Here is a 12,831-nt window from a genome sequence, read left to right as displayed (position 1 = left end):
GGTGGGAGCTGGGAGAGGGACTGCTGCCTGAGCTGCATCACTTGGGCTGTTCTGTGTTCTTTGTGCAGACTCCATTGGCAGCTGGTATGTGCTATGGTTACGGAAGGGGCTGGCAGGAAAACACAGCTACTTGGAGCTGGTTTGGGTGCGTGCGTCTGGTGTAACCTAAATACTGTGGCTTTGGGGGCTGTTTTCTTTAGAAACTTCTGCTGTGCTAGTAGTTTGAGCAACAAAGGAGAACTTGTAAAATACAGACAGCTTGTTGGTTTTTTACTTTTCTAGCCCAAATTAGCAATAGCAACTTTGTATCCATGCAGGTAACGTGTGCCATCTAGTTTCTTCCTTCGGGAGCCTACAGGTTAGCAGCTGCAGGATTAGAATTGTGGCCGTTAACATTGGAGAAAAACAAAATGAGAGACTCTTGGGTTAGGTGTTAATCTGGTGCCAAGTCCTACTGTCATTGGTGCTGATTGCTTTTAAGTGCTGGAGAGTTTATCAGTTTAATGAGCCTTGGGTTATTCCAGAATTGAGATTAAGGGTAACACTCTGATGGTACGAATTATATATTGGCCACAAAATATTCAGAGAATAGGATACAAAAGCAAACAGAACTGCATCTCATTTGCAATCTGTGTTCTCTTTCTGGTTAAACTCTGCAGGAGGGGCCGGTGCTTCCCTTGGTGTTTGCTAACCCTGCTCCAGCACCGCAGCCAATAGCACGGGAGTGGGACAAGTGTCTGTGGGAGGGTTAGCAGAGGTGCATGTGGCCTCAGCAATTGTCCCTTGAGTTTGGAAGGCTGGAACTAAATGATCTTTGAGGTCCCTTCCAACCCAAGCAATTCTATGATTCTATGACTAATTTCTGCTGTACTGCTCTGCCCACAACATGCAGAGTGCTATGGGACTCATTCTCTTACAAGCTCTGTGCTGCTGGGCTAGGCCATGGATGGGGCAGAGCAGAGGCAGCACACAGAGCCTTTCATAGAATCATCATGGTTGGAAAAGACCTCTGAGATCCAAGTCCAACCCCAGCACACCCCACCACTGCCCACATCCCTCATGCCATATCCCCACAGTTCTGAACACCTCCAGGAACGTGATCCCACCACCCCCTGGGCAACTGTACCGCTGCATCACTGCTCATTTGGAGAAGAAATCTTTCCTAATATCCAACCTTTGTGGCTCTTTGTACATGCAGGTACATTGGCTGTGAGCATGCACTGTGGCCCCGGGCTGCAGGGCTGTGTTTTGCTGTTTGGTGCCTCTGCCCCATCTGACTTGCAGCCAGCAGCGCTCAGCCATCGGATGTCCCCAACTGTACATTGCTTTGTGCTGAAATTGCATAATTCCCAGTGTGTGGTCTGCCTGGAACGCCTGAAAAAGTCCGATCTGGAAAGCATTGGGGATAATGGTGGCAGGGGAGGAAGAGGGAGAGAAGGTGATTAAGGAGTTGAGTATCGCATTTTTCCATTCTCAGACAGCAAATGTACATTTCAGGCTCTTCGTTTAGGCTGAGCTGCTTGGGAATGGGCAGGGTGTCACCTCCAAGCTCTGAGCAGGCAGAAAGTTGGTGGTGGCTGCGTGTGGGTGAATCACATGGAAGCTGGGAAGGGGTGGCAGCTGTTGGGGTGTGCTGGGAGCTGACAGGAAACACACAGATGTGAAAATGTGGGGGATGGAGTTGTGCTTTGTGACCCTTCTGGAGTTCTACAAAGAACAGACACAAACTGTGGCTTCTGCTTGGGTTGTTTACAGGTTTGTATATACAGGTTATTCAATTAAAAAGAATTCCATGTCATTGAGGTCACTGAAATACTGCTCCAATGCAGTGGGGTTGCCTGCAGTCTGCCCTTGCCTTTTGTTCACCCTGCTTTGTGACTGCAAACCCAGTAACGTTTGTTGTACGGTGACTGGACAAGATGCCCAATTTACTTTTGTACCAAGTATTTTTGTACAAGTGGTTGCAATCCAGCACGTTGTGTCATGCTGAGTTATGTCCCCCCTCTGATGCAGCCGATAGTTAAATTGGTGCTTTTCTCAAATTGAATAGTCTGAGTTTCCAGGTGTCTTCCTATCCATGATGTCCCAGCACAGGCAGTAGCACATCTCGGATGCTACTTCTTGTCTCTGTAGAATTTCCCTTCATGCTCTTACAGTTGAGAACTTTGCTTGTCCAGGGCAGAGGGAATTTCATATTTTGCTGAGTTGTGGCTGGAGCTTAAGGCAGCTGTTCCACATGGACAGAAAACCTCCAGTGGAAGCTAAGCACGTGCAAGTGCCAAAAAGGCTTAATTCTGCAAACACAACTTTATCCAGAGAAGGAAATAATTTTCAGTATATTTGATTATAAAACTGTTCTATTTCAGACTCAGATGAGAAACTAGAAAACCTTAATGGAAAACCAAATTTGCCCTTAACTTTGGGCAAATTGGTGCTTTGCTGGTTACTGCTGGTTAATTTGGTTGCTTTTGGTTAGTTTGGGTTACTTTTTCTGGTTAGTTAAAAAAAAAAAAAAAGACCAAATCTTTGCTGAATATACAAATTAAAAAGTCACTTTGAAAAGAACCTCTGTGACATGGGAGTGTTGATCCCATGGTAAAACAGTGGTGCTCGTGCCCCTTAATTATTGTGCAGTCCCACTTGTAGCATTGGGGAGGTGTGGGTAGGGCAGCCAGGACTGAGCTGCTACTGACCTGCCTGGGGTAACCATCAGCAAATCTCCTTCATTTGCAGCTGGCTTTGTGCTCCATTCATGGAACAGGCCAGGAATTGCCCATGGCCCTGGGGACAAAGCTTGCTGTTAGCCCTGTGGTGTTGTGTGCAGAGTTCTGGGAGAAGCCAGCGGCTCTAGGAGCAGAACAAGTGCTTTGGGGTCAGATGCAGAGAGTGGCTGAGCAGTGCAGAAGCACTCCCAGGGCTGAGGTACTCTGAAGGGCTCCAGCCGGATGCTTTTGGAGCCTGCAATGAATTGCATTTCAGTTACTTGGCTCAGAGGTGGTGTTACAAGGCTTGGGTTGCTCTTCATGTATCTGGCACGAGCGTGGTGTGGTCAGGTCTGACACACAGGTCCTCCTTCTGCCACCTGGGAACTGAGCTGCTGCTCTTGCAAAATTACAGGGCTTGGGTTTAAGTGGGAGAAAAAGCAGCAGGCCAGAGTGCTAGTTCCTATTGGAAACCAAATTCAAGGAGACCTTAAGGACTTGCAAGCATGTACAAAAAGAAGCCATACTACATTGCAATAGGCAGATGTTTTCCATATGTTGTTCAAGTGAGACTTAAATATATTTGAAGCAGGCATGTACAGCGATGTGAAGTTATATATTTTGGTATGAGCCTGGGCTTCAAACTGAATTATGCGCAGACATCTTAAGAAAATGTGTGAGAGAGGGTTTTGCATATCTGAGTCTGTCTGCAGTTGACTTTCTCTGGCTCCTTTCTATTCCTGGAAATGGCATCCTTAACTATTTATGTTTAAATTTACTGTCATGCACATTTAGCTCTTTTAATAACCAATTATTCTTTCCATATGCTGCTTATTTAATTTGAAAGTCTGAATCTCAGAGAAGGAGAAATACAGTTTTTATGTGCTTTCTAGCCTCTTTCTTTTTTTTTTTTTAATCCATTTAAATCACAAGTGTTGAGTGTAGGACTCAACGGAGTATGATCCAAATCTGAAAGTTTGTAAGCAACCCTCTCCTGGTACTGTGTTGGGAATGAAAATCATAATGAATAGGAAATAAATCTATATGCATACATTGTTATACCTGCTGTGATTTGCTCTATTTGGGCCATGTACTGGGCTCCTTGGCCCAAGTCCACAATTTCCTCAGAAACTCAGAGGGTGGTGAGGCACTGGAACAGGTTGCCCAAGGAGGCTGTGGATGCCCCATCCCTGGAGGCATTCAAGGCCAGGCTGGATGTGGCTCTGGGCAGCCTGGTCTGCTGGTTGGCGACCTGCACACAGCAGGGGGTTGGAACGAGATGATCATTGTGCTCCTTTTCAACCCATTCTATGATTCCTCCAGTGTATTCCACACTGCCCAGTTTATGCAGATGACTGGTCCTGCTGCTTCCAGGTGGATGCAGGTGGTCCAGGCTGCTCCTCAGCCACGCAGCACTGCTGTGCAGTAATGCACCATGCTTTCCTCTGCTCTGTTGGCAGGGAACTCACTGCTGCTGCGTGTCCTGCCTGCACTATATGAGAAGCAGCCGCAGCCGATGGCGCACCGCCTGCCCGAGCTTCTGGCACTGATGGGCCACCTGCAGCCGTCCGAGCAGCAGCACCTCCTGCAGCTGCTCCAGCTCATGGCACGGAGGAAAGAGCTCAGGGTAAGGCTGTGTGTGGATGAGGTGCTCGGTGTTGCACCTCCTTTTGGGGTATTTATCTCTTTCAGACGGCTTGGTGAGGTCTGACTGCTGGTGGCTGTCTCAGTTGGAGTCCCACGCCGTACACAACAGAGATTTCCTGTGGTTTGCCATAGAGTTTCGTTAATTCCATTCTTTAATTCCACTCCAAAATCTCCATCCGGTCATAAAGAGAACATAAACGTTGTGGTCCAGCAGTCATTGTTGTTATAAACCAGGACTGCGTTCTACTTTTTTGGCTCTTCCTCTGTCAGTTGAGTTGCAGTTCCCATCATTACGCCTCTATTAGAACTGTACAGACATATCAAGGAAAGCTAGAATAAGTTAGGAACCGATTAAGAGTGAGCTGGAGATTATTTAAGGCACTATGCATCACGCTCTCAAAATGGCACAAGGTTAACAGCACCCAGCTCATTTGAATTAAGACAAAGATTTGCAAATTTATTAAATCTATAAAACCTTCCTAAAAGAAGAATCAGCAGTGGTTAATACCTTCCTCCAAATAGCTGAGGAAGCTTTATCATAATGTGCTGTCACAGATGAAATAGAGCTGCCTTTGGAAACAAGAGACCAAAGAGCCCCATGTGGCCATGGAGGGGCTCCGCTGGAGCCGGCCTGTCTGAGGTCACCACTGGTGTGTCCTGGCTGGGGACTCTGGTGCTGCTGTCCCACTGGGACGTTGGTGTCTGAGCCAAGAGATGCACAAGGGAGTGTATGGAACCCAATTCCGTGCCATGGGAAGTTGGTGGAAGGTCTCACCAGTCTGTTCTGAAACGCATTTATGCGCATCGCTCGGTTTCCCTGACCCAGAGGTGTGTTAGTACACATGTAGACATTGAGCAGTCCAGATGTGAAAGAATCCTTTAGTAGGAAGCTGAACGTGCTCCGTCCTGCTTGTGAGATGTTTGAAGGTCTAAACCCTCGGCCTCTTGAAAATTGTGTTGTTATAAGGAATGCCAGCTTGCCTGCAGCATTTTCTGTGCAGCAAGGAGCTAGCCCTTATTTTTAGCTCTGTGCCCACTGTTAACCTTGTCATGTTGTTTAGTTCCTGGAGGACACAAAATATTTTTTTACCAGTACTTTAATTTACTGTATTGTTAGGGATGTCTAAGACCTATGCTGTTTTAATCCTTTAAGTATAGAACCTAAAGCAAGGGAAATGTTTGGTAAGGGGGTTGAGGGGTTTTTTTGGCCTTTTTTTTCTTAACAATGGAGCATTTTCTTACTTATATATGCATAACTGTAATATTTCAAGGCTACAGCTTACCCTTCTTCCATATGTTGAGCTGAACTTCTGTTGACCTCAGCAAATAGCTATGTGCAGAGGTCAGTGAGGGTGAAAAGCTATTCCACTGAATCAAAGTCTGATGGTCTGTTTCTAGCCCTCCAACCTACAGCATCTCTTTTGGTTGTATATATTCACCATTCACAAATACATCCACTGCTTTTTTTTTTTTTTTTCTTTTTTTTTTTCTTTCTTTCTTTTTTTTCTTTTTTTTTTTTCTTTCTTTTTTTTTTTTCCTTTCTTTTTTTTTTTTTTTTAATAGGTGCTGAAAGAATGTATTCTGTGTCTATTGGGGCTTGTGAGAGACCCCAACCACAGTGACATTATCCTAAACATACTGACAGAAGTGTCTGGCTATGACCCAACAGCCTTGGCTGCGTTTCTTCCGGAGCTAAAAGAAATTGGAGAGATTTTCCCACATTTGGTTGGGCAAACAGCGAAGATCTTTGGGGCTGTTGGACACATTGATGAGGTAAGTTGGAAAACTGAAGGAATGGGCTGGTTGGTTCAGCACATGCGTTTTCTTGTTTGTTTGCTTCTTTTGTTAAACCTTATATTAAATATTCTGGAGTAACCAGAGAGCATCCTACCAGAAATGTCTCATGGTTTGTAAGATGGAAGTACGTCTAGAGTGTAGTATCATTATTGCTAGAGATCTTTATTACTGCTCCTAATGAACAATGTATCTGTTCTCTGTGTGAATACATTCTATTTCTATTATCTTTTTCGGAATGGCTGCAGCTCCTATTTGATAAATGCACACAGCTGTCACTATCCCAGCAGCTTAGCTCAGATTGCAGTATCTACAGTAAGAGAAATGAAAGGCAAAGAAAAGGAAAGAAATGTTTTGCAGCCCCTTGGTATGATATTGAATTTTAAATGCATATAGCCTTCAGGAATGTTGTAAGCATGTGATGAAATATGAACTTCCTAATATCATGTAATCCAGCTATTTTGGATTTGTAGCCAGAGTTAATTGAATACTTCTGACAAATGTCTGTATAATGGAAGTGCCCAGCGGCGGTGCTGGGCTCAACCTCATCATAGGAACATCTTCACTTTAACTTGGTTTGGGGTTTGACCTCGTGGGAACCCTGTGCTGTACAGTGATGTACAGTGGCAAACTCCTAAAAGCTGTTCCATGACCTTTAGGACAGAGGTATGAGTTTGTAGAGGTATGAGTGGGCTTCTTGAGTCCATCATAAGTGTGCAGTGTGGACGTGGAATGATGTTCAACAGAGCCATGTGCTGCAAACAGACTCGGAGTGTGGTCAGCACTGCTGGGCAGCCTGGGCCCAGTGTCCAAACTATTGGGTGTCCCAGGGCACCACGTTGTCGTGGCTTATATCTGACATACCCTGATTTATAATGAGATTTGGGTTTCCATTCCCAGATACAGGCTTACTGTCTTTCATTGCTAGTAAAAGATGTTTTCCTTCTGCCTCAAATCAGTTCTATGAAAGCAAAACTAATGCTCTGAAATCACAGTTTTGGTAAATAAGTCAGGCTTTTATGGCTGTGATAAAGCTTGGCTACACAGGCAGAAAATGAGTAGTGTGTCGTAAGTTGGACCATTTGTGGAGTGTGACACTGATACCTGCCACACAGTGACCTGGATAATTAATTTCCGCGGAGCTGAACCCACCATCCCCCTGGACTTTGTGATCTTTGTGCCAAATCAAGGGAGATTTGTCCCCATATAGGCTGGAGAACACAGTCCTGTGTATAAAGACAGGGCTCAGTCATTCTTCTTCAAGGTTTTAAAGACTCCAAGAAGCGCAGTGGGCCATGTTTATTTCTGCGTTCAGTAGAATATTTCATAGAATGGCCTGGGTTGAAAAGAACCACAATGATCATCGAGTTTCAACCCCCCTGCTATGTGCAGGGTCACCAACCACCAGACCAGGCTGCCCAGAAGAGTACTTCTTTCCTATTTTAATCCCTTGCTTGGCGCAGTTGCACATAGCTTCCCATGGCCAAATCTGCATGGGATAATTGTCTCTGGGCAATGCTGTGCAGATTGGACACCTTAAAAGAAGGGGAAAAAGCCTTTGGGACTGATATACTGGGCATCGCTCACTGCAGCACAGGCACTCAGCCTGCAATTAGATAAGCAGAAACACATCTGGCATCACGAAAGCTGGACCAGCCTTAAAGGTTCAGCTGATAAAAATGAGTGCACCACAAGAAAGTATTGAAGTTCTACTCCTTCTTAAGTGGGACTGCTGTGTTCCAGGCATCCCTCCTGCCAACTAGCTTACGTAGGTCGGGTCCAGCAGGGCGTGTGAGCAGCAGAGCAGTCCCAGGGGGCTGTTCCCTAAGCCGGACACCATGGAAGTGCCTTTTGGAACACCTCTGCTGCTCCCCTCATCCTGCTCCAGTGCTGGGGCTATGGACGTGAGCCCCCACCTGCAGCCCCTTTCTGGCCAAGCAAAGCGAGTGAGAAATGAAATGGTAATGGTAGGGTCGAAACTTTATTTGTTGATATTTGATTTCACTGGAAGGTTCACTTGGCAAAAAGAAGTGGCAAGGATTGAGGAGTGGCTTTTTAGAGTATAGGCTGCAAACACAAGCAGAGGGTCTGGTGGGTGAAGCTGAAATCAGACCCTGTTCATTGGCTGTAAATTTATGCAAAGCAAAACCACACCTCGGGGCACAGCTGGGTATTTCAGATTCATTCTTCCAATAAGTGTGTGTTTTGAACCAACTGGAAACTGCAACTCCTTCTGCCATCTCTTTGGTAGTCTCCCCAGCCTGGATTTCAGGTACAGCAGAGTGCTTGGCCACACCTCACCAAATGGTTTGGATCCTCACCTCCCGGCAGACAGAGCGCCAGAAAACGTGAGAGATATCTGCAGTAAAACACACGAAAACGGAAAACACCCACAGCTCCAACAACAATGGGTTCTGTATGTCCAAACGGGCTTTCTGCTTTTTTTTTTATTCTTTTTTTTTTTTTTTTTTGGATAAAAAATTACGACGGAGATAATAACGGCTTTCATGTCGAGCTGTTTTGCCGTGACTCTGTTTTGTTTAACAGTTACACATGACATGGCTGGCGGGGTTTATTGTTCTTTCAGCTCGCTCCAGGCGAGCAGCAGCGTTGCAGCGGGCTGGAGGAGCTCCAGCTGGATCAAAGCGACACGGCAACGCTCAGAACTTCTCTTCCAGTTACGTCTGCTGCACAGTTTGTTTAGGAAACAGAAATGTGTTTTAAATGTTAATTGAGCCCGTGTTTATCTCTAGGAGGGAGGAATGTCTTCCAAATAAGCTAGGGAATATTTACTCAACAGCCAGCCCCCTTCGAGCCATTGAGAAAAAGGCTCCCAGCCCACCCCACAGTACCTGCACTGGTTCTGCATGGGGCTGAAGGGCAGTGGCTCTTCTGACTGCTGCACCGTTCCTCTGTGCCATGACATAGGGCAGTCATTCGCCTTTAGTTTGGAGCAAGTTGACTTTTTCTCACCACGTGTCTCTCGCAGCTCTCAGGTGATGTCCTGCCAAAGTCTCCTGTGTGCTTTTATGGTCCTGCTGTGCTTGGAACCCAACCTTCAGTGGTGTTTTCTCTCCTGTTACACAATTCTAGAAGAATTTGGAGTTTCTTCTGAAATCCAAGGCAATACTGCTCTTGCCCTGCAGCGTAGGGAGGTTGCATGTGATGCGCTGCTTCCCCTCCTTAGCTGTTAATGCTTGGTAAGAAGATGAGAAGCCTTTATTTTCCTAAAGTGCCTTTGCATGCAGTTTGGCACAGGTTCTAATAGCAAAGCTTTTCCCAGTTTCTGTAAGGATCTGTTGGGCTGGAAGGGGTTTGCCCCAACCCATGTCCTGCTGTCCCACTGGAGGATCCAGTGCTACAGAAGCTACTGGCTTGTCCCTATGCTGCTTCTGCCACTCAGTTCTCACCCAAACTGCTTAGGACAATTATAATAAAACACAGAAAACCCCCATGCGTTTCTTTACCTTCAGGGCTTGCGTTTTAGTATGAGAATTTGCACATGTGCACACAGAAGTAGTTGGAGTTGGATTTGTGCGCACTTGCCAAGCAGAGATAAGGTATCTTTGTTAGAAAATATCTGTGCTTTTTTAGATTAGGATCTGAAGCAACCCCTTTCATCCTAGTTGGCAGGGGATGTGGTCTTGCGGGTAAACTGCTCAGCAGAGCTTTGGCTACTGAGGGCATATCAGACTGCAGTGTGTGGCATGACTGATAGGGCTGCCAGGCAGCAGCTCACCACCAGCAGTGAGATCTTACAATGAAATCTCATGTTAAACTCCTCTTTGCTGCAGTGTTGGTCTCATCTAAGTGTTGCACTGCAGTGCAAGGAGAGTTGCTGTGATATACATATGTGATATACAGGGTGCTTGAACTCCTCACCATCAGCCCCACTGGTCTGGGGGGACTGCAGTGGTACCCAGGACACTGCATTGCTGAGCTTTGCTGAAGGCTGGTCCTGGGGGCAGCACTACGTGCAGCAACACCCAGTGGATCCAGAAGGGAAGTCACAATCAGGAAACATATTTGTGCTCTGGAAAAAGAGGTATTGGCTGCTGGCTGTGTGTTCATCACAGCTAGGGGTATGCGTGGAGCTGGCTCTAACTGCCTGGTTGCTCTAGAGTGCCTGCAGCTATGGAGGGCAATGTGGGCAAGGCAGCAACCTGGACACGTGCCCATTCATGCAGTGGAGCCACAACAAAGGCTCCAAGATGGAACCAGCCATGAACTGTGCAGCACAGCCCTGAGCACAGGGTCTGCTCCCCGCTGAGCTGGGGGCACGTGAGCACAGCATTGTGCCTGCATTTGGCCTCAAGGGGTACCACCATTCTCTAATGACAGTGCTTTCATGAGCAGCATGCACACATGCCCATGTGTGCCCAGCGTGCACACAACCCACCTTGCATGAGCAAACATTGAATTTATCTGTTTAGAGTTGTTTCTTTTTGTCTCCTTGTGTTGTCCAGGAGCAAGCCAGGAAGTGCCTGATGTATTTGGTGAACCAGCTGGCCAACATGGAGCACTCTTTTCACCACATTCTTTTGCTGGAAATTAAGAGTCTCACTGATACGTTCTCTGGCATCTTGGGCACCCAGAGCAGAGACATCTACCGTATGAGCAACAGTTTCACTGCCATAGCCAAGCTCCTGGTGAGGCAGCTGGAGAGCAGCAGCTCAGCATCAGCCAGGTAGAGCCGGTGGGTGTGACAGGGCTGTGCAAGGCACTGGGAGCACCTGGGAGCTGCTACGTTGCTATTTGCAAATTGATCTTGATATTCCTTGTGGTTTGTTGTAGTTTATGCACATTCAGCAATGGATTGCATTGGTTATAGGGTCAGGTCTGTGTGCAAGCTCACCCTTGCACCTAATGGACAGCACCTCTGTTTGTAGAAGCAACTTAAGGCTGTAAGGATGATCCCCAGGTGCCTGCAATGCCAGGTGCTTCTGCACATCACATGGTAGCAGCTGTTTCGTTGGCACTGGAGAACAAAGAAGCTGTTCAAGTCTGAGCATTTCCAAAAGCACAGAAAGAAAGCCGTGTCCCACATCAGCAGACATGGGCAATCTGCAAGGCTTCCTTTAAAAATAAACCAATGAAGTCAGGCTGCACGACTATCATTGGGTTTACTCTAGAAGATAACCACTGGGGCTGAGAAGAACAATGGCTGGCACAGCTCTGTGACGTGGGTTTGCTTAAAGAGCTCTGAGTAAATATCCTGAAACTTGTACCCAACTGTTGTAGCAATCAGCTTCTCCAAATCTCTGTCCTAAGATTAAAGCATGGGGAGCAATGCTGTGGTTGTCGCAATAAGGATGTAGGTGTCACTTACATAGCTGGTAGCAGTCACTTTTAATTAGGGAGAGACTTATCATTGGCATTGTGTACACTGACGTAGGTCAAGAGGGCACAAAGGGGATAGTAATGCTGTGATATAAAGCATAACAGATGTCAGAAAACTCATAACCATGAAGGACAGGCTTGGAGACAGACGTAGGGCTGGAGCCAAAACATGGAGGTCATCTGAGAAACAGCTAATTGGTATCCTGGAGGGTTAGAAATGAGAGAAGAGAGGAGCCCTGCTGGAGCCACTCGTTTTGCAGGGCTGGGAGAAACATGCAAAGCACAAGGATTATGTCTGCTGCCCAGGGCTGGCCACTTGATTTGTAGTAGAAAGATTACGCTATTTGCTAATATGCTGTGGTTTTCCTATGCCTTGTTATGTTCTGCATCTATCATTTATCCAAAGTACAGGAAAAGGTTTTTGTTAAAAAGTGTTATTGCCCCGTTTCTCTATAAAACACCCCTTTGTTAAGGACTTGCTTTGCTGAAAAGTAGAAGCTACTTGGTGCGTGTATGTGTGGATACAGATGCAAAATACTGCATTGTGTGTGGAGCTGGGGGAGGAGAGGGCAGGACAGAGCTGCGTCTGCTGTGGAAGGAAATTAAAATACCATTTCAGGCCTATATCAAGCATAGCATCAGCTAACCGAGACAAGAACAAGTACTGAGCAGCAAATTAAGGCTAAAAGGAGGGATCTCCACTGATTTACACAGAGCTGCTTCTGATTTGTGCTGATGTTCAGTGGGAACGACCCAGGGGCTGACATGGCAATCTGTGCTGGCTGCAGTGCTGCTGCCATTACTGCCGCAGTGCTTCAAGGAGCAGCAATCCACAACAGTTGTGCTGTGAAAGAAGTTTTAAAATGTGTGGCTGGATTGCAACCATTCCTTCCCGAATTGTATGTTTACATAAGAAGAAACTTATTTCTTTGGAATGACGGCTCGCTTGGAGTTGTTTGACACTGGGAATTTTACATGCATTTAGCAGAGAGAGTAATTAATACCATGTGATGCTCTATTGCAAGTTGTTTCATCTCAGAGGGGCTTTTGAAGCACACATACAGAGTCTTAATGGGCAGATCCAACCAACAAGTGTAGCACAGTCAATTAAAAGTAGGCAGGAAAAGGCAGGAAGAAAAATTAACATTTCCAAGGCGTCATTCTGGGCAAGGACTGAGGGATCAGAGATGGCAGCAGTGCTGCTCGGGTTAGTAGCAGCTGGAGGTACCTTTCCTTCCTTGAGGAGAGGTTACCTCGAGCACATGGTGTCATTTAGCATTCATTTACCTTTCATTTGCCTTTCATTTTCTGCAAGGTAATTGGTTTCTGGAAATATTTGGAAGCTCCT

General features: G+C 46.3%; 1 protein-coding gene across 1 annotated transcript in view; it reads left to right on the top strand.

The window, feature by feature from the left end:
• Nucleotides 1-12,831, top strand: part of VEPH1 (ventricular zone expressed PH domain containing 1) — a 58,149-nt gene that overhangs the window by 23,216 nt on the left and 22,102 nt on the right. Inside the window, exons 9-11 of the mRNA XM_090147601.1 lie at nucleotides 4,163-4,329; nucleotides 5,913-6,122; nucleotides 10,610-10,830. Coding sequence (XP_090003727.1) covers nucleotides 4,163-4,329; nucleotides 5,913-6,122; nucleotides 10,610-10,830 — 598 coding nt within the window. The remainder of the gene's footprint in view (nucleotides 1-4,162; nucleotides 4,330-5,912; nucleotides 6,123-10,609; nucleotides 10,831-12,831) is intronic.

This window comes from Phasianus colchicus, chromosome 10, assembly GCF_987193195.1.
Source record: "Phasianus colchicus chromosome 10, bPhaCol1.hap1.1, whole genome shotgun sequence".
Lineage (NCBI taxonomy): Eukaryota > Metazoa > Chordata > Aves > Galliformes > Phasianidae > Phasianus > Phasianus colchicus.
The sequence above is the reverse complement of the archived record's forward strand: the minus strand, read 5'-3'. Positions and strand labels throughout refer to the sequence as shown.